General features: G+C 47.1%; 1 protein-coding gene across 1 annotated transcript; it reads right to left on the bottom strand.

Annotated features, from left to right (window-relative positions):
- Nucleotides 1-4: 4 nt before the first annotated feature.
- On the bottom strand, nt 5-19,331 carry LOC124039002 (potassium voltage-gated channel subfamily C member 1-like). The gene is made up of 3 exons (XM_046354894.1): nt 19,315-19,331; nt 7,828-7,921; nt 5-1,239 (listed from the first exon to the last, which is right to left on the bottom strand). The coding sequence occupies exons 1-3, from the start codon at nt 19,329-19,331 to the stop codon at nt 223-225; spliced, it is 1,128 nt and encodes a 375-aa protein (XP_046210850.1). The 3' UTR covers nt 5-222.
- Nucleotides 19,332-19,865: the final 534 nt, after the last annotated feature.

The following is a 19,865-nucleotide window of genomic DNA, read 5'->3' as shown; positions in this document are numbered from 1 at the left end:
AAGTTTGATTGAATGGATATCTATTGACACTAAACTGTACCATTTGACAACATCTTTGCCAAAAATATAATATTTTGCCGGGTTAATTTCAGTTCTACGCCCTTGTTGGAGACCAGTGGTGGTGTGCCCAGATGCTCAGCGAAGCTCCATGTTGTGTTTACAAACTCATACCAATCTTATGAGTCAAGGTCGAAGCAATTTTGTTAACTTGCAGTCTGTGTCTTAAAATAGGGGGCTGAGGATTAAAAATAGAAATGTTTCACCTCGGTTGATCTCTGTGATCTCCTCTTGAGCGAGGGGGCAGTCAAGGCCTCCGGACCAGATCACCTCGCCGAGTACATTACCCAGGATCCTATGGGGCGAGGCAGTGGCCAGGGCGAGGGCGTCGGGCTTGCAGTAGCTGGGCGAGCCTGGCATGGTGGGCCGGGGGATGTGCTTGCCCTTTTTCTTGGGCAGCTTCTGCTTAGCCATGGCCAATGAGTAGTACATGCCAAAGTTGTTGACAATGACGGGCACAGGCATGGCGATGGTCAACACCCCCGCCAGGGCGCACAGCGCGCCCACCAGCATCCCCGACCACGTCTCGGGGAACATGTCCCCGTAGCCCAGAGTGGTCATGGTGACCACAGCCCACCAGAAGCCAATGGGGATGTTCTTGACGTTTGTGTGTTTGGCAGCCGTAGGGTCGTCGGGGTCTGCGCCGATGCGCTCGGCATAGTAGATCATGGTTGCGAAGATGAGCACTCCGAGAGCAAGGAAGATGATGAGCAGGAGGAACTCATTGGTGCTGGCGCGGAGCGTGTGGCCCAGGACGCGAAGTCCCACGAAGTGGCGGGTCAGCTTGAAGATACGCAGGATGCGAACAAAGCGGACCACGCGCAGGAAGCCCAACACGTCCTTGGCGGCTTTGGAGGACAGGCCGCTCAGCCCCACCTCCAGGTAGAAGGGCATAATGGCAATGAAGTCGATGATGTTGAGGGTGTTCCTGAAGAACTCGACCTTATCCGGGCAGAAGACCACGCGTGCCATCACCTCAATGGTGAACCAGACGACGCACATGCCCTCCACGTACGTAAGCCAGCTGTCGGTCACCACCTCGTAGACGATCACCTCGCGCGTCACGCTTCCCTCTGTCACGTTCTCCGTCTTGTTGTAGATGGTGTTGAAGGCCTCGTGCGTCTCCATGCAGAAGGTGGAGATGGAGATGAGGATGAACAGAAGGGAGACGAATGCGCAGTACTGGAGGAGAGGAACAGAGAGAAACAGAGAGTGGAGGGACAGAGGGAGCAGGGGAAAGGCCAACAGACAGAAGGCAAAGAGAAAGTTGAAGATAGAGGGACAGTAAAGGAGAAAAGAAAGAGGAAGGAGAGAAGGTTTACAGTCATATACAAACAACAGAGATAGAAAAACAGATGGTGTATTTTTCAACAGTTTGTCAGCCCCTACAGGACACTACTCGATCAGATGAGATTATTATGAGGAAGCAAAGATCCTAGGAGAATGGTGTATGGCTAGGATGGAGACATTCATTAAACATTGGCAAATAATGGATATGCCTGAACTAAATGACTGTTGCGAGGGGCATATGTTGTGTTGGGAAAATACCAGGGAACTAGACGTATGTGGAGGGTGTGCATTTAGTGTAAAGGGAAATCTACATGGAAGGCTAAATTGGCGAGGGAGAGATTTGGAGAGTGTGTGTTTAGGTTGCTTAGAGGAAGCCAGAGATTGGCCAAAAATGAGGGTAATGGTAAAAAGAGGGATGGCTTGGGAAATGACCCAGGACAGAGAAGAGGCAAATTTGAGGATTGTGTATAATGGTAAAGAAATAGAATGGGGCAGGCAAACGGGGAAGATAGAGTTATCAGGGCTAAACAATGAAATATATTACACAGGATGGAGCCAGGACCAGGGGAGGATGGAACCATCGGTGCGAGGGTTGTTCTAGCATAACCAGAGGAAAAATAATTAGAGATACCAGACGTGGGTATAGGTCTTTTACATACGTTTGTAAAGCTTGCTTTTGTAGTGCAACAAGTAATAAGTATAAGTACTGTACATATGCAGAAGATGAAACAGAGGACTGGCCCAAAGATGGGTCATATGTAAACATTATATTGTACGGCAGAATAACTGCTAGATCCGTAACGGAGGACAGTCAGTACCTCAAGAGTAGGTATTGGTTGAAGATGGAAGACGGGCAGGAGGTTAGCTATGGCATGATACAGAGAATAGATGGGCTAATGTTAGGGGTATGTTATGATGGGGGAATAATGAGGCGAGGAACTAAGAGAAAGGAGTGTTCAGATGCTGGAGAGGGTGTGACAAGAGATGAAAAGAATCTGCCCACTCCATCAAGCAACAGGGACCACAACACAGGACGTTCACAGGACCTCATGGAACCACGGACCGCGCCTGCAGAAACTGGACAACGGGGGGAAGCAGAGGAGATACCTATCATAGACTTCTCCCAGCTGATGCTTGACATACCTCCTACGCCTCCTCCAGTGGTAGAAACAACCAGCTGGTATGATTGAGTAGAATCAGCCAACAGTAACACGGAAGCAGCAATGTGAGAGTCAGTAGTACATGACCTTAAAGGGTAATAATAGGGAGCTTCCGTTTAACACACAGGCCTAAGATTACGTAGGTCTACAGCCCCAGTTGGAACTTCCCCTTCAAAAAGATATATAAAGAGAACAGAGATCATAAGACAGCATGATCCTCGTTAACATATGAGACAGACTTCATATGGAGAATCATCACAGGTAAATTTACTATTACACTATACTATTTTTGTTAGACTATAACAATATTAGAGAATTGGATTATTTTGTCTATGTACTTATTGGATCACTATCTGAATATACTTGGTTGAATTTGGTGACCCCGAGACTGAGTCTACGAAAAACAGAGGTCTAAACACCTCTTGAATACAGACAGCAAAGGAAACAGCAAAATACCAGTTACAATATATTGAGTCTATACACAGAGTCGTAAAATACTAGTATTAGGATATACGCTTTTTGTTGGACTATACCAATATTAGAGAATTTGATTATTTTGTCTATGTACTTATTGGATCACTATCTGAATATACTTGGTTGAATTTGGTGACCCCGAGACTGAGTCTACGAAAAACAGAGGTCTAAACACCTCTTGAATACAGACAAAGTGGCGGTCACTCAGTGAGACATCAGGTACAGATGTGATTGGCAATACAAGGAAACAGCAAAATACCAGTTACAATATACTACTCGTAATGACGAGAACAGACTGGAGACTTGATCAAGAACTGCAGGTTGCCTCGGGAAGGCACTTGAACGTAGCAGACTCAGACACCTGCTCACCACGCAGCATCTGAGGGAAACACGACACGACAGGGCAATACATAGACACAGCACGGTGAACAATAGACAAGGATCCGACAGGACAGGAACGGAAAACAAGGGAAGAAATAGGGACTCTAATCAGGGGAAAAGATAAGGAACAGGTGTGGGAAGACTAAATGATGATTAGGGGAATAGGAACAGCTGGGAGCAGGAACGGAACGATAGAGAGAGGAGAGAGAGGGAGGGGGAGAGAGAGGGATAGAAAAAGGGAACGAACCTAATAAGACCAGCAGGGGGAAACGAACAGAAGGGAAAGCATAATGACAAGACAATCTAAAACAAAACATGACATTGACAGAGTCGAAGGCCTTGGCAAGGTCGATGAAGACGGCTGCACAGTACTGTCTTTTATCGATGGTAGTTATGATATCGTTTAGTACCTTGAGTGTGGCTGAGGTGCACCCGTGACCGGCTCGGAAACCAGATTGCACAGCGGAGAAGGTACGGTGGGATTCGAGATGGTCAGTGACCTGTTTGTTGACTTGGCTTTCGAAGACCTTAGATAGGCAGGGCAGGATGGATATAGGTCTGTAACAGTTTGGGTCCAGGGTGTCTCCCCCTTTGAAGAGGTGGATGACTGCGGCAGCTTTCCAATCCTTGGGGATCTCAGACGATATGAAAGAGAGGTTGAACAGGCTGGTAATAGGGGTTGCGACAATGGCGGCGGATAGTTTCAGAAATAGAGGGTCCAGATTGTCAAGCCCAGCTGATTTGTACGGGTCCAGGTTTTGCAGCTCTTTCAGAACATCTGCTATCTGGATTTGGGTAAAGGAGAACCTGGAGAGGCTTGGGCGAGGAGCTGCGGGGGGGCGGAGCTGTTGGCCGAGGTTGGAGTAGCCAGGCGGAAGGCATGGCAAGCCGTTGAGAAATGCTTATTGAAGTTTTCGATAATCATGGATTTATCGGTGGTGACCGTGTTACCTAGCCTCAGTGCAGTGGGCAGCTGGGAGGAGGTGCTCTTGTTCTCCATGGACTTCACAGTGTCCCAGAACTTTTTGGAGTTGGAGCTACAGGATGCAAACTTTTGCCTGAAGTAGCTGGCCTTAGCTTTCCTGACTGACTGCGTGTATTGGTTCCTGACTTCCCTGAACAGTTGCATATCGCGGGGACTATTCGATGCTATTGCAGTCCGCCACAGGATGTTTTTGTGCTGGTCGAGGGCAGTCAGGTCTGGAGTGAACCAACGGCTGTATCTGTTCTTGGTTCTCCATTTTTTGAATGGAGCATGCTTATCTAAAATGGTGAGGAAGTTACTTTTAAAGAATGACCAGGCATCCTCAACTGACGGGATGAGGTCAATGTCCTTCCAAGATACCCGGGCCAGGTCGATTAGAAAGGCCTGCTCACAGAAGTGTTTTAGGGAGCGTTTGACAGTGATGAGGGGTGGTCGTTTGACTGCGGCTCCGTGGCGGATACAGGCAATGAGACAGTGATTGCTGAGATCCTGGTTGAAGACAGCGGAGGTGTATTTGGAGGGCCAGTTGGTCAGGATGACGTCTATGAGAGTACCCTTGTTTACGGAGTTAGGGTTGTACCTGGTGGGTTCCTTGATGATTTGTGTGAGATTGAGGGCATCTAGCTTAGATTGTAGGACTGCCGGGGTGTTAAGCATATCCCAGTTTAGGTCACCTAACAGAACAAACTCTGAAGCTAGATGGGGGGCGATCAATTCACAAATGGTGTCCAGGGCACAGCTGGGAGCTGAGGGGGGTCGGTAGCAGGCGGCAACAGTGAGAGACTTATTTCTGGAGATAGTAATTTTCAAAATTAGTAGTTCGAACTGTTTGGGTATGGACCTGGAAAGTAATGACATTACTTTGCAGACTATCTCTGCAGTAGACTGCAACTCCTCCCCCTTTGGCAGTTCTATCTTGACGGAAGATGTTATAGTTGGGTATGGAAATCTCTGAATTGTTGGTGGCCTTCCTAAGCCAGGATTCAGACACGGCAAGGACATCAGGGTTAGCAGAGTGTGCTAAAGCAGTGAATAAAATAAACTTAGGGAGGAGGCTTCTAATGTTAACATGCATGAAACCAAGGCTATTACGGTTACAGAAGTCATCAAAAGAGAGCGCCTGGGGAATAGGATTGGAGCTGGGCACCGCAGGGCCTGGATTCACCTCTACATCGCCAGAGGAATAGAGGAGGAGTATGATAAGGGTACGGCTAAAAGCAATAAGAATTGGTCGTCTAGAACGTCTGGAACAGAGAGTAAAAGGAGGTTTCTGGGGGCGATAAAATAGCTTCAAGGTATAATGTACAGACAAAGGTATGGTAGGATGTGAATACAGTGGAGGTAAACCTAGGTATTGAGTGATGATGAGAGAGATATTGTCTCTAAAAACATCATTGAAACCAGGAGATGTCATCGCATGTGTGGGTGGTGGAACTAATGGGTTGGATAAGGTATAGTGAGCAGGACTAGAGGCTCTACAGTGAAATAAGCCAATAAACACTAACCAGAACAGCAATGGACAAGGCATATTGACATTAAGGAAAGGCATGCTTAGTCGAGTGATCAAAAGGGTCCAGTGAGTAGTGAGGTTGGTTGGGGACACGGCGATTTAGACAGCTAGCCGGGCCATCGGTAGCAAGCTAGCATAAGATGGAGGTCTGTTATTAGCCACATCATGCGTTTCCGTCGGTAGGATTAGTGGGGTTCCGTGTGGTAGAGGGGATGAATCCAATTCGCAAAAAAAAACAATAGATAACATCAAATTGATCAGAAATACAGTGTATACATTGTTAATGTTGTAAATGACTATTGTAGCTGGAAAAAGCAGATTTTTTAATGGAATATCTACGTAGACGTACAGAGCCCTATTATGAGCAACCACCACTCCTGTGTTCCAATGGCAGGTTGTGTTAGCTAATACAAGTTTATAATTTTACTTAACTAAACCAAGCAAAAAAAAGAAATGTCCCTTTTTCAGGACCCTGTCTTTCAAAGATAATTCATAAAAATCCAAATAACTTCACAGATCTTCATTGTAAAGGGTTTAAAACACTGTTTCCCATGCTTGTTCAATGAACCATTAACATTTAAAGAACATGCACCTGTGGCCTGGTCGTTAAGTCGCTAACACCTTAAAGACAGTAGGCAATTAAGGTCACAGTTATGAAAAATTAGGACACTAAAGAGGCCTTTCTACTGACTCTGAAAAACACCAAAAGAAAGATGCCCAGGGTCCCTACTAATCTACGTAAATGTGCCTTAAGCATGCTGCAAGGAGGCATGAGGACTGCAGATGTGGCCAGGGCAATAAATTGCAATGTCCGTACTGTGAGACGCCTAAGAGAGCGCGACAGGGAGGCAGGACGGACAGCTGAACGTCCTCGCAGTGGCAGACCACGTGTAAAAACCCCTGCACAGGATCGGTACATCCGAACATCACACCTGTGGAACAGGTACTGTATGGCAACAACTGCCCGAGTTACCCCCGGACCGCACAATCCCCCCATCAGTGCTCAGACTGTCCATAATAGGCTGAGAGAGGCTGGACTGAGGGATTGTAGGCCTGTTGTAAGGCAGGTCCTCACCAGACATCACCGGCAATAACGTTGCCTATGGGCACAAACCCACCATCGATGGACCAGACAGGACTGGCAAAAAGTGCTCTTCAATGATGAGTCGCGGTTTTATCTCACCAGGGGTGACGGTCGGATTTGCGTTTAATGTCAAAGGAATGATCGTTACACCGAGGCCTGTACTCAGGAGCGGGATCGATTTGGAGGTGGAAGGTCCGTTACGGTCTGGGGCGGTGTGTCACAGCATCATCTGACTGTGCCTGCAATGACAACAAGCTATCTAAATGCTGTGCGTTACAGGGAAGACATCCTCCTCCCTCATGTGGTACCCTTCCTGCAGGCTCATCCTGACATGACACTCCAGCATGACAATGCCACCAGCCATACTGCTCGTTCTGTGCATGATTTCCTGCAAGACAGGAATGTCAGTGTTCTGCCATGGCCAGCGAAGAGCCCGGATCTCAATCCCATTGAGCCTGTTGGACCTGGGACCTGTTGGATCAGAGGGTGAGGGCTAAGGGCCATTCACTCCAGAAATGTCCTGGAACTTGCAGGCGCCTTGGTGGAAGAGTGGGGTCACATCTCACAGCAAGAACAAGCACATCTGGTGCAGTCCATGAGGAGATGCACTGCAGCTGGTGGCCACACCAGATATTGACTGTTTTTTATTTATACCTATACACACAGACATCCCATACATGCACTCCCCACACTGTCAGACACCAAATTGAGCAGTTTAAAAAGTGGGTCCTGGTAGTGTGCATGGCACACGTGTCAGTGGAGAAGCAGGAGAGCGGTGCACGCCCAGACACAGATACGGGGTCAGGAGGAAGACAGTAGACCAGACAGGGGTGGAGAGTGTCAGTGTGGTCAGTGGCTCGCTCCTGCCACCTAGGGACTCACCTACGTCATTTCGGGGCGGCAGATCTTCATCCTCGTAACTGGGGTAACGCTCCTTCCTGTCCAACAGGAGATAGTAGATCATCTTCTCCTGGTTGTCTCTGGGGGAGGAAGGGAGAGGGGGAGGGGATTTGGGAAGTGCTCAAAGAAAATGAAATTGTATCTTGAGATATGCAGATGAATGTTCTCAAAAATCATACATTAAAGGCCCATTGCAGTCAACAAAGTGATTTTCCTATGTTTTATATAATTATTCCAAACCGCTCTGCCAATAACAGCTAGTTTTCCCTCCCCACTCAGACCACTCCCAGAAAGTCCTAGCAAAATTCTTGCTTGAGATATTGCGCTTGTCATGTTTTGTCATTGATTGTCATGTCTTGTCCCTGTGCTTCCCCTTCTGTTTGTTTCCCTCTGCTGGTCTTGTTGGGTTCTTTCCCTCTTTCTATCCCTCTCTCTCCCCCTCCCTCTCTCACTCTCCCGCTCTCTCTTCTCTCTATCGTTCCGTTCCTGCTCCCAGCTGTTCCTATTCCCCTAATCAATCATTTAGTCTTCCCACACCTGTTCCCGATCCTTTTCCCTGATTAGAGTCCCTATTTCTCTCCTTGTTTTCCGTTCCTGCCCTGTCGGATCCTTGTCTATATTCACCGTGCTGTGTCTATGTTTTGCCCTGTCGTGTCGTGTTTCCCTCAGATGCTGCGTGGTGAGCAGGTGTCTGAGTCTGCTAGGTTCAAGTGCCTTCCCGAGGCAACCTGCAGTTCTTGATCATGTCTCCAGTCTGTTCTCGTCTTTACGAGTAGTATTATGCCTTTTGTTTTGTTAAGTATCTTACTGGATTAAAAACTGTTTTCGCCAAGTCGCTTTTGGGTCCTCATTCACCTGCATGACAGAAGGATCCGACCGAGGAATGGACCCAGCGACTACAGACGTTCGTAACACTGCCGTCGAGATCCAAGGAGCCATGCTCGGCAGACACGAGCAGGAATTGTCTGCTGCTCGCCATGCCGTGGAGAACCTGGCCGCTCAGGTTTCCGACCTCTCTGGACAGTTCCAGAGTCTTCGTCTCGTGCCACCTGTTACTTCCTGGCCTGCCGAGCCTCCAGAACCTAGGGTTAATAACCCACCTTGCTACTCCGGGCAGCCCACTGAGTGCCGCTCCTTTCTCACCCAGTGTGAGATTGTGTTCTCTCTCCAACCCAACACATACTCTAGAGAGAGAGCTCGGGTTGCTTACGTCATTTCACTCCTTACTGGCCGGGCTCGAGAGTGGGGCACAGCTATCTGGGAGGCAAGGGCTGATTGCTCTAACAAATACCAGAACTTTAAAGAGGAGATGATTCGGGTTTTTGACCGTTCAGTTTTTGGTAGGGAGGCTTCTAGGGCCCTGGCTTCCCTATGCCAAGGTGCTCGATCCATAACGGATTACTCTATTGAGTTTCGCACTCTTGCTGCCTCTAGTGAGTGGAACGAGCCGGCGCTGCTCGCTCGTTTTCTGGAGGGACTCCACGCAGTGGTTAAGGATGAGATTCTCTCCCGGGAGGTTCCTTCAGATGTGGACTCTTTGATTGCTCTCGCCATCCGCATAGAACGACGGGTAGATCTTCGTCACCGGGCTCGTGGAAGAGAGCTCGCATCAACGGTGTTTCCCTGCTCCGCATCGCAACCATCTCCCTCCTCTGGCTCAGAGACTGAGCCCATGCAGCTGGGAGGGATTCGCATCTCGACTAAGGAGAGGGAACGGAGGATCACCAACCGCCTGTGCCTCTATTGCGGAGTTGCTGGACATTTTGTTAATTCATGTCCAGTAAAAGCCAGAGCTCATCTGTAAGCGGAGGGCTACAGGTGAGCGCAACTACTCAAGTCTCTCCATCAAAATCCTGTACTACTTTGTCGGTCCATCTACGCTGGACCGGTTCGGGTGCTACATGCAGTGCCTTGATAGACTCTGGGGCTGAGGGTTGTTTCATGGACGAAGCATGGGTTCGGAAACATGACATTCCTTTCAGAGAGTTAGAGAAGCCTACGCCCATGTTCGCCTTAGATGGTAGTCATCTTCCCAGTATCAGATTTGAGACACTACCTTTAACCCTCACAGTATCTGGTAACCACAGTGAGACTATTTCTTTTTTGATTTTTCGTTCACCTTTTACACCTGTTGTTTTGGGTCATCCCTGGCTAGTATGTCATAATCCTTCTATTAATTGGTCTAGTAATTCTATCCTATCCTGGAACGTTTCTTGTCATGTGAAGTGTTTAATGTCTGCCATCCCTCCCGTTTCTTCTGTCCCTACTTCTCAGGAGGAACCTGGCGATTTGACAGGAGTGCCGGAGGAATATCATGATCTGCGCACGGTCTTCAGTCGGTCCCGAGCCAACTCCCTTCCTCCTCACCGGTCGTATGATTGTAGTATTGATCTCCTTCCGGGGACCACTCCTCCTCGGGGTAGACTATACTCTCTGTCGGCTCCCGAACGTAAGGCTCTCGAGGATTATTTATCTGTGTCTCTTGACGCCGGTACCATAGTGCCTTCTTCCTCTCCGGCCGGGGCGGGGTTCTTTTTGTTAAGAAGAAGGACGGTACTCTGCGCCCCTGCGTGGATTATCGAGGGCTGAATGACATAACGGTTAAGAATCGTTATCCGCTTCCCCTTATGTCATCAGCCTTCGAGATTCTGCAGGGAGCCAGGTGCTTTACTAAGTTGGACCTTCGTAACGCTTACCATCTCGTGCGCATCAGAGAGGGGGACGAGTGGAAAACGGCGTTTAACACTCCGTTAGGGCATTTTGAGTACCGGGTTCTGCCGTTTGGTCTCGCCAATGCGCCAGCTGTTTTTCAGGCATTAGTTAATGATGTTCTGAGAGACATGCTGAACATCTTTGTTTTTGTCTATCTTGACGATATCCTGATTTTTTCACCGTCACTCGAGATTCATGTTCAGCACGTTCGACGTGTTCTACAGCGCCTTTTAGAGAATTGTCTCTACGTAAAGGCTGAGAAGTGCTCTTTTCATGTCTCCTCCGTTACTTTTCTCGGTTCCGTTATTTCCGCTGAAGGCATTCAGATGGATTCCGCTAAGGTCCAAGCTGTCAGTGATTGGCCCGTTCCAAGGTCACGTGTCGAGTTGCAGCGCTTTTTAGGTTTCGCTAATTTCTATCGGCGTTTCATTCGTAATTTCGGTCAAGTTGCTGCCCCTCTCACAGCTCTTACCTCTGTCAAGACGTGTTTTAAGTGGTCCGGTTCCGCCCAGGGAGCTTTTGATCTTCTAAAAGAACGTTTTACGTCCGCTCCTATCCTCGTTACTCCTGACGTCACTAGACAATTCATTGTCGAGGTTGACGCTTCAGAGGTAGGCGTGGGAGCCATTCTATCCCAGCGCTTCCAGTCTGACGATAAGGTTCATCCTTGCTCTTATTTTTCTCATCGCCTGTCGCCATCTGAGCGCAACTATGATGTGGGTAACCGTGAACTGCTCGCCATCCGCTTAGCCCTAGGCGAATGGCGACAGTGGTTGGAGGGGGCGACCGTTCCTTTTGTCGTTTGGACAGACCATAAGAACCTTGAGTACATCCGTTCTGCCAAACGACTTAATGCCCGTCAAGCTCGTTGGGCGTTGTTTTTCGCTCGTTTCGAGTTTGTGATTTCTTACCGTCCGGGTAGCAAGAACACCAAGCCTGATGCCTTATCCCGTCTGTTTAGTTCTTCTGTGGCTTCTACTGATCCCGAGGGGATTCTTCCTTATGGGCGTGTTGTCGGGTTGACAGTCTGGGGAATTGAAAGACAGGTTAAGCAAGCACTCACGCACACTGCGTCGCCACGCGCTTGTCCTAGTAACCTCCTTTTCGTTCCTGTTTCCACTCGTCTGGCTGTTCTTCAGTGGGCTCACTCTGCCAAGTTAGCTGGTCATCCCGGTGTTCGAGGCACTCTTGCGTCTATTCGCCAGCGCTTTTGGTGGCCGACTCAGGAGCGTGACACGCGCCGTTTCGTGGCTGCTTGTTCGGACTGCGCGCAGACTAAGTCGGGTAACTCTCCTCCTGCCGGTCGTCTCAGACCGCTCCCCATTCCTTCTCGACCATGGTCTCACATCGCCCTAGACTTCATTACCGGTCTGCCTTTGTCTGCGGGGAAGACTGTGATTCTTACGGTTGTCGATAGGTTCTCTAAGGCGGCACATTTCATTCCCCTCGCTAAACTTCCTTCCGCTAAGGAGACGGCACAAATCATTATCGAGAATGTGTTCAGAATTCATGGCCTTCCGTTAGACGCCGTTTCAGACAGAGGCCCGCAATTCACGTCACAGTTTTGGAGGGAGTTCTGTCGTTTGATTGGTGCGTCCGTCAGTCTCTCTTCCGGGTTTCATCCCCAGTCTAACGGTCAAGCAGAGAGGGCCAATCAGACGATTGGTCGCATACTACGCAGCCTTTCTTTCAGAAACCCTGCGTCTTGGGCAGAACAGCTCCCCTGGGCAGAATACGCTCACAACTCGCTTCCTTCGTCTGCTACCGGGTTATCTCCGTTTCAGAGTAGTCTGGGTTACCAGCCTCCTCTGTTCTCATCCCAGCTTGCCGAGTCCAGCGTTCCCTCCGCTCAAGCGTTTGTCCAACGTTGTGAGCGCACCTGGAGGAGGGTGAGGTCTGCACTTTGCCGCTACAGGGCACAGACTGTGAGAGCCGCCAATAAACGCAGGATTAAGAGTCCAAGGTATTGTTGCGGCCAGAGAGTGTGGCTTTCCACTCGCAACCTTCCTCTTACGACAGCTTCTCGTAAGTTGACTCCGCGGTTCATTGGTCCGTTCCGTGTCTCCCAGGTCGTCAATCCTGTCGCTGTGCGACTGCTTCTTCCGCGACATCTTCGTCGCGTCCATCCTGTCTTCCATGTCTCCTGTGTCAAGCCCTTTCTTCGCACCCCCGTTCGTCTTCCCTCCCCCTCCCGTCCTTGTCGAGAGCGCACCTATTTACAAGGTACGTAAGATCATGGACATGCGTTCTCGGGGACGGGGTCACCAATACTTAGTGGATTGGGAGGGTTACGGTCCTGAGGAGAGGAGTTGGGTTCCGTCTCGGGACGTGCTGGACCGTTCGCTTATTGATGATTTCCTCCGTTGCCGCCAGGGTTCCTCCTCGAGTGCGCCAGGAGGCGCTCGGTGAGTGGGGGGTACTGTCATGTTTTGTCATTAATTATCATGTCTTGTCCCTGTGCTTCCCCTTCTATTCGTTTCCCTCTGCTGGTCTTATTAGGTTCTTTCCCTCTTTCTATCCCTCTCTCTCCCCCTCCCTCTCTCACTCTCTCGCTCTCTCTTCTCTCTATCGTTCCGTTCCTGCTCCCAGCTGTTCCTATTCCCCTAATCAATCATTTAGTCTTCCCACACCTGTTCCCGATCCTTTTCCCTGATTAGAGTCCCTATTTCTCTCCTTGTTTTCCGTTCCTGCCCCGTCGGATCCTCATCTATAATTCACCGTGCTGTGTCTATGTTTTGCCCTGTCGTGTCGTGTTTCCCTCAGATGCTGCGTGGTGAGCAGGTGTCTGAGTCTGCTAGGTTCAAGTGCCTTCCCGAGGCAACCTGCAGTTCTCGATCAAGTCTCCAGTCTGTTCTCGTCTTTACGAGTAGTATTATGCTTTTTGTTTTGTAAAGTTTCTTACTGGATTAAAGACTCTGTTTTCGCCAAGTCGCTTTTGGGTCCTCATTCACCTGCATAACATCATTGGTCCGTTCCGTGTCTCCCAGGTCGTCAATCCTGTCGCTGTGTGACTGCTTCTTCCGCGACATCTTCGTCGCGTCCATCCTGTCTTCCATGTCTCCTGTGTCAAGCCCTTTCTTCGCACCCCCGTTCGTCTTCCCTCCCCCCCCTCCCGTCCTTGTCGAGAGCGCACCTATTTACAAGGTACGTAGGATCATGGACATGCGTTCTCGGGGACGGGGTCACCAATACTTAGTGGATTGGGAGGGTTACGGTCCTGAGGAGAGGAGTTGGGTTCCGTCTCGGGACGTGCTGGACCGTTCACTTATTGATGATTTCCTCCGTTGCCGCCAGGATTCCTCTCGAGTGCGCCAGGAGGCGCTCGGTGAGTGGGGGGTACTGTCATGTTTTGTCTTATATTGTCTTGTCATTTTGCTTTTCCCTCTGTTCGTTTTCCCCCTGCTGGTCTTTTTAGGTTCGTTCCCCTTTTTCTCTCTCCCTTCCTCTCTCTCTTCTCTCTATCGTTCCGTTCCTGCTCCCAGCTGTTCCTATTCCCCTAATCAATCATTTAGTCTTCCCACACCTGTTCCCTATCTTTTTCCCTGATTAGAGTCCCTATTTCTCCCCTTGTTTTCCGTTTCTGCCCTGTCGGATCCTTGTCTATTGTTCACCGTGCTGTGTCTGTGTATCGCCCTGTCGTGTCGTGTTTCCCTCAGATGCTGCGTGGTGAGCAGGTGTCTGAGTCTGCTACGGTCAAGTGCCTTCCCGAGGCAACCTGCAGTTCATGATCGAGTCTCCAGTCTGTTCTCGTCATTACGAGTGGAATTGTGCTTTATGATTGTATATTTACTTTACTGGATTAAAGACTCTGTTTTCGCCAAGTCGCTTTTGGGTCCTCATTCACCTGCATAACAGTATGCATATCATTTCATTACAATTTGAAATTGTCTTGACTATGTACATCGCCTATTGTAACTATTGCAAACAGACAGTTAATCATGAAATTGTCAGTCTAGAAAAGTAGGCATCATACTGGGATATCCTTATTTTCATCATGATTATTATCATCAACGTCTTACCTTCATCAGAACTGACTCTGACAGCTTCTCCCTGTTGACTATTTTGATGGCCACCTTCTGTCCTGTAATGCAGTGAACTCCAAGCTTCACCAAGCCTGAGGGAGTCACATGTTCACCCTTTTAATATAAGTATTATGCATTCATAACACAGTCAGAAAACATATACAGTCACCGGCCAGATTATTAGATACACCACCCCATTCACGAAAATGGATCGTACCTACAGACAGTAAGCTACGTGGTAGTGGCTTGCTATACAAAACAGGCAGACAGGAATCGAGGCATTCAGTTACTGTTCGATTAGAATGAGTTAGAATGAGAAAAACGAGTGACCTAAGTGACTGAGTGCGGTATGATTGTTGGTGCTAGGCTTGCCGGGTCCAGTATCTCAGAAACGGCCGACCCTCCTGGCCTTGTCACGCATGACAGTGTCTCGGGTTTACCGAGAATGTCGAAGAAGAAAAACATACATCCAGTCAGCGGCAGTCCTGTGGGTGAAAACAACTTGTTGATGAGAGGTGTCAAAGGAGACTTACAAGAATCGCGCAAGTTAACAGGCTTGCCACAAACAGACAAATAATGTCTCAGAACAACAGTGGGTGTGCAGAACAGCATCTCTGAATGTACAACTCGTCAATCCGGAAGGGCTACTGCAGCAGACGACCACCCCGGGTTCCACTCCTATCAGCTGAAAACAAGAAGCAGCCGCTCCGGTGGGCACGCCATCACCAACACTGGACAATGGAGGAGGAATCCCAGTTTATGTTGCGTCATGCTGATGGCAGGATTTTGATGTAAGCAGCATGAGTCCATGGACCCATCTTGCCTGGTGTCAACGGTACAGGCTGGTGGCGGTGGTGTTACCGCCGTCCAATCTGCAGCAACTGTGTGATGCCACCGCGTCAGCATGGACCAACTTCCCTGTGGAACATTTCCGACTTGAATAATCCATTCCCAGATGAATTCAGGCTGTTCTGGAGGCAAAGGGGGTCCAACTCTGTACTAGATGGGTGTACCTAATAAACGGGCCGGTGAGTGTATATTACATCCATCTATCTATTCACCCACCCAACTGTCATCCAGCCCTCCATCCCATGATAAACACATTATTATTTACAAGTGAGCCACTTTGAGCCGAACAATTCAGAACTCACCTGTCTGGCCCTTTCCCAGTGTTTTTTTCTATTCGATATGGCCCAACATATTGAGCTGTCTGACTTAGTGACAGTTCCTTACTCATACTGCTCTAACTATTGACTAGAACTTATAGTGACCAATGTTGATAACTAGCTCTATATCTTGGTGAATTTCACGAATTATTGTCCCCAAATAAAAAAGGAAGTCTGTATAACAATGGCAAGTAATGGTTAGGAAAAGATTGCTATGCTACTTTGAGATGTAGACCTATAACTCCAGTCTGAGTTAAAGACAGGATACATCCTGAATTAAGAATTGTGGGGATATATTTCACCTTCCCAGACAAAACCTACTACCTCCACTGATTTGTGAGGTTTTACTTGGTGAATATAGACGTCTTATATTGAAACTGAACAATCAACAGCTGAGTAAATGGATTGGATGGAACAAATATCATGTTATGCACTGGCCTAAACTCAAAATAGCGACACCTATCATGATAACAAGTATGACAAGAATGATAACATGGTTGGCCTATATGTCCGTTTTCAAGTTTTAACTAGCTTCGTTTGTGATACATTGGTCAATCCACATAGCATAACAAGTACTAATTGCTATTTCAGTTTGACAGCAACAATCATTTATAGATATTTATCAACGTTCGTGTTGACTGCACCATTTCTTGTCTATATTCAACCTGCTACATCCATTCATTCAAACAATGTATTGCAACATAAAACGTCCTTATGGTTCAATGCAGACTCATGTAAATGGTATTCACTGTCAGGTCGGTTATCACAAGTGGAGCAGCATGTTTTCTTCGAGTTAGCCGCACAAGTGCTGCCATACACTGTGGTTAGCCTGTATCTATCCACGTCAGTCAAAATTGGATTATTTTGAAGTTTCTTTGTAAAGTGAAAATATATGTTACGTCCAACAGCTACATTGTAGCGATTTGTTTTGAAGAAAGATGCACCCCTTGCAAAACAACAATCTTTACCGTATCACCCCCTCCCTCCCTCTTGCGCTATCACAGCCAGTAGGCGTATCACAGCATCTTCTCTCTCTCTCCTTTTGTGTGTCTCCCTTGCCGGTTCCAATTTCAATCATTCAACGATTTGCTAGTGAAAAATAACTACATATGTATTGACATTTTACTAGATATACTAATTTTTATATAATTGCACACGTTGCGTGAGAGGGTCTCCCCGTTTATAGTCCTTTTGCTTTTCTTGCCGTAAATCGATATATTCTCTCTCCTCTTCCTTTGCCTTATTTGCATCAGCATCCGGGTCCCACTCCCTCCTCTCTCCACCCTTCCCTCTCATATTTGTCAAATACGCGTCTTTCTCTCAATTCAATGGGCTCTCTCTCTCTAAATTCAACACATACACCGTATGCGCGACTGCCTTTTTTCAAGCACATCTTCACGGAATTATGGAATAAATTCTTACCAGGATTATAAAGATAATCTTTCTTTGCACCAAATTTCTCCTTACTGACCTAATGAACAACATACCTATTGTATTGGACAATTACACTGTTGTATTGCATGTCGGTGTCTTTGTTATTGTTTGCAGATGTAAGAGTCTAACTATAGTCCGTTCTCTGTCCGGGCTCGAACCGGGGACTCTTGCACACATAGACAACTAACACCCCATAGCGCCACAAAAGCCGCGGTCCTTGCAGAGCCGCGGATTGAAACGCTATTGGCGCGCACCACCACTAACTAGCTATGGGTTACACAGATTGCCCCTTTAACTTTACTGAAGTACACATGTTCTATCTAAAGTGTTGTATCAACAACTGAATATTTGCAGAATTTTTGTTTTCTGATTTTTTATGTATCTTTGCTACTTTCAGAGGATTGATGAGGGGTATCCTACGCACTGCCGTGTATTCATGGATGCCAAAGGGAAACCAGGCTGTCCCCAATTTTTTTAACGAAAAAAATAAAATTATTCATCTTTCGTCTCACTGTGTTTCATAATTGTCTTTCAAATCGCAAGAGGCTGGCTATATTACCGGAGGGAGAATCCTAGTGAGCGACACAGATGGCCTACACATACTAAGGGGTGCTATCTGATGCTGTCAGGTCAAAAAGAGTGACATTGTTGCCACCCATAGAATTGAATACAAGGAAAGACAGAGAGCATATGCCTTCACTTGAATTTGTTTAAAATATACAGTGGGGCAAAAAATTATTTAGTCAGCCACCAATTGTGCAAGTTCTCCCACTTAAAAAGATGAGAGAGGCCTGTAATTTTCATCATAGGTACACTTCAACTATGACATACGAAATGAGAAGAAAAAAAAACAGAAAATCACATTGTAGGATTTCCAATTAATTTATTTGCAAATTATGGTGGAAAACAATGTGTGAAGGGAAGCCAGTTTGGATTTGGCTTCACACCACTCACAAGCCAAATGTCATTTACAGAAAAAAAATGAATTGTTTTATCTCGTTATGTCGTTGTCCTCTGGTGGCTAGCTAGCTAAAATTGTCCATTTCCTAAATTAGCCATGAATGGAGATAATGATTTTGCTGTGGTTTTACTTAATTCTCCATACTGGCCAATGCCTATAATTGTGATTCTGATCTAACCATGAATTCATACATTGTGCCCCTGGCCTAAGTTCAATATGCAGCTAGATCTAGCTGGCCTGGCACATCGTTGTCCATGAAAGGAAGTTAGACTTGCAAGCATGCAATTTAGCCAGGTAGACAACACAAACTAAAAGCATGTACTGTATGACAGAGTCATGAAAGAGAGGAGGGCATTGGCGTTTCTGGGTGAGTCAACATGTTATTTCTACTTGCACACACACACACACACACACACACACACACACACACACACACACACACACACACACACACACACACACACACACACACACACACACACACACACACACACACACACACACACACACACACACACACACACACACACACACACACACACACACACACACACACACACACACACACACACACACACACACACAATGAAGTACCATGGACATCCATATGATATTTAGCTTATGTTGATTGGAAATTGTTTGGGGTATTTTAGTTGTCGATGTATTAGACTAAGCATAGGTGAAATTGATGTTGAAATATTGAAGTTGAAATGGTGCTGGAATAGTGGAGGCAGCTCCGGTTTTCTTGGTGACTTGCGGTAACTCTCGTAGTTCTAAATCAGTAGTTGTTTACATTTATTTAAAATGTCAGAAACATTAACTTGCTTGACCATGCTGTAGTAGGTCAGTAACTGTGGACTTCAGCTGACAGATGTTGCTTTCTGGCTTTGTGATGAAACAAAGGTGTAGTCAAATTGATTCTGCTACTGTGTCTTCTTATTGTCTCTGCTTTAGGCTTATCTATCACGTGGCAAGGGAAATAACAGGTTATAAAGCAAACAACATATTTATCACAACACACAGGTTGTAATATGACTATTTTTCCTGGCTTAGCTTCCTCAGTGATTTTACCCACACACCGCTACTGACCCTAAAAAGCAGGTTTGAGGAGTTAGCTCGGTAACTTTGGTCAACTTTGATTTCAACTAGGGATAATCGGTCATACGAAAGTGGCTCACCTTTTAGCCAGGTACATTTCTACGGCAATGAATCCTACAGAACTAACCTGCTCCGGGGCAGGCCAAGTCACGGTTAACTTCACTTACCCTGAATGAAGTGACTGAGCTGTGAGTTGGGGACCAATTAAATCAGATTCCCATCATCCCCTTCATTCGAGGAAGACGACTGATTAAATAATTTATTAATCAAATGTTTTCTTTGTTAAAAATATCACAATACACATTTATTAATGACAGAATGCATTTTAAACTTCCCGCAATGTGACTAAATAAGAAATATACTGTGTATGTATAAAACATTAGGAACACCTCTTTCAATGACAGACCAGGGACACGGTGCATGTTTTATTTTTCCTAGCACTACACAGCTGATTCAAATTATCGAAGCTTGATGAGTTTGGGAAACCCTGCCCTAAACCCTAGCCACTGAACTGGGAGAAGCTTTAACCGTATTACTTTTAACTGATCTGTTTGAATCTACAAGTGTGTGCCTAGTGGGAAGGTAGCCTCAACCCAGACAGAATCACCCCATGTTTCCTGCAAACAACAAT

Source organism: Oncorhynchus gorbuscha, linkage group LG07, assembly GCF_021184085.1.
Source record: "Oncorhynchus gorbuscha isolate QuinsamMale2020 ecotype Even-year linkage group LG07, OgorEven_v1.0, whole genome shotgun sequence".
Taxonomy (NCBI): Eukaryota; Metazoa; Chordata; class Actinopteri; order Salmoniformes; family Salmonidae; genus Oncorhynchus; species Oncorhynchus gorbuscha.
This window is presented reverse-complemented; position numbering and strand designations above follow the sequence as displayed.

Bases quoted from the DNA above. Each gene is read 5' to 3' on its own strand.
- LOC124039002 (XM_046354894.1), bottom strand. The intron at 1,240-7,827 runs GTAGGTGAGTCC...CCTCTCCTCCAG, and splicing joins ATCTGCCGCCCCGAAATGAC to TACTGCGCATTCGTCTCCCT.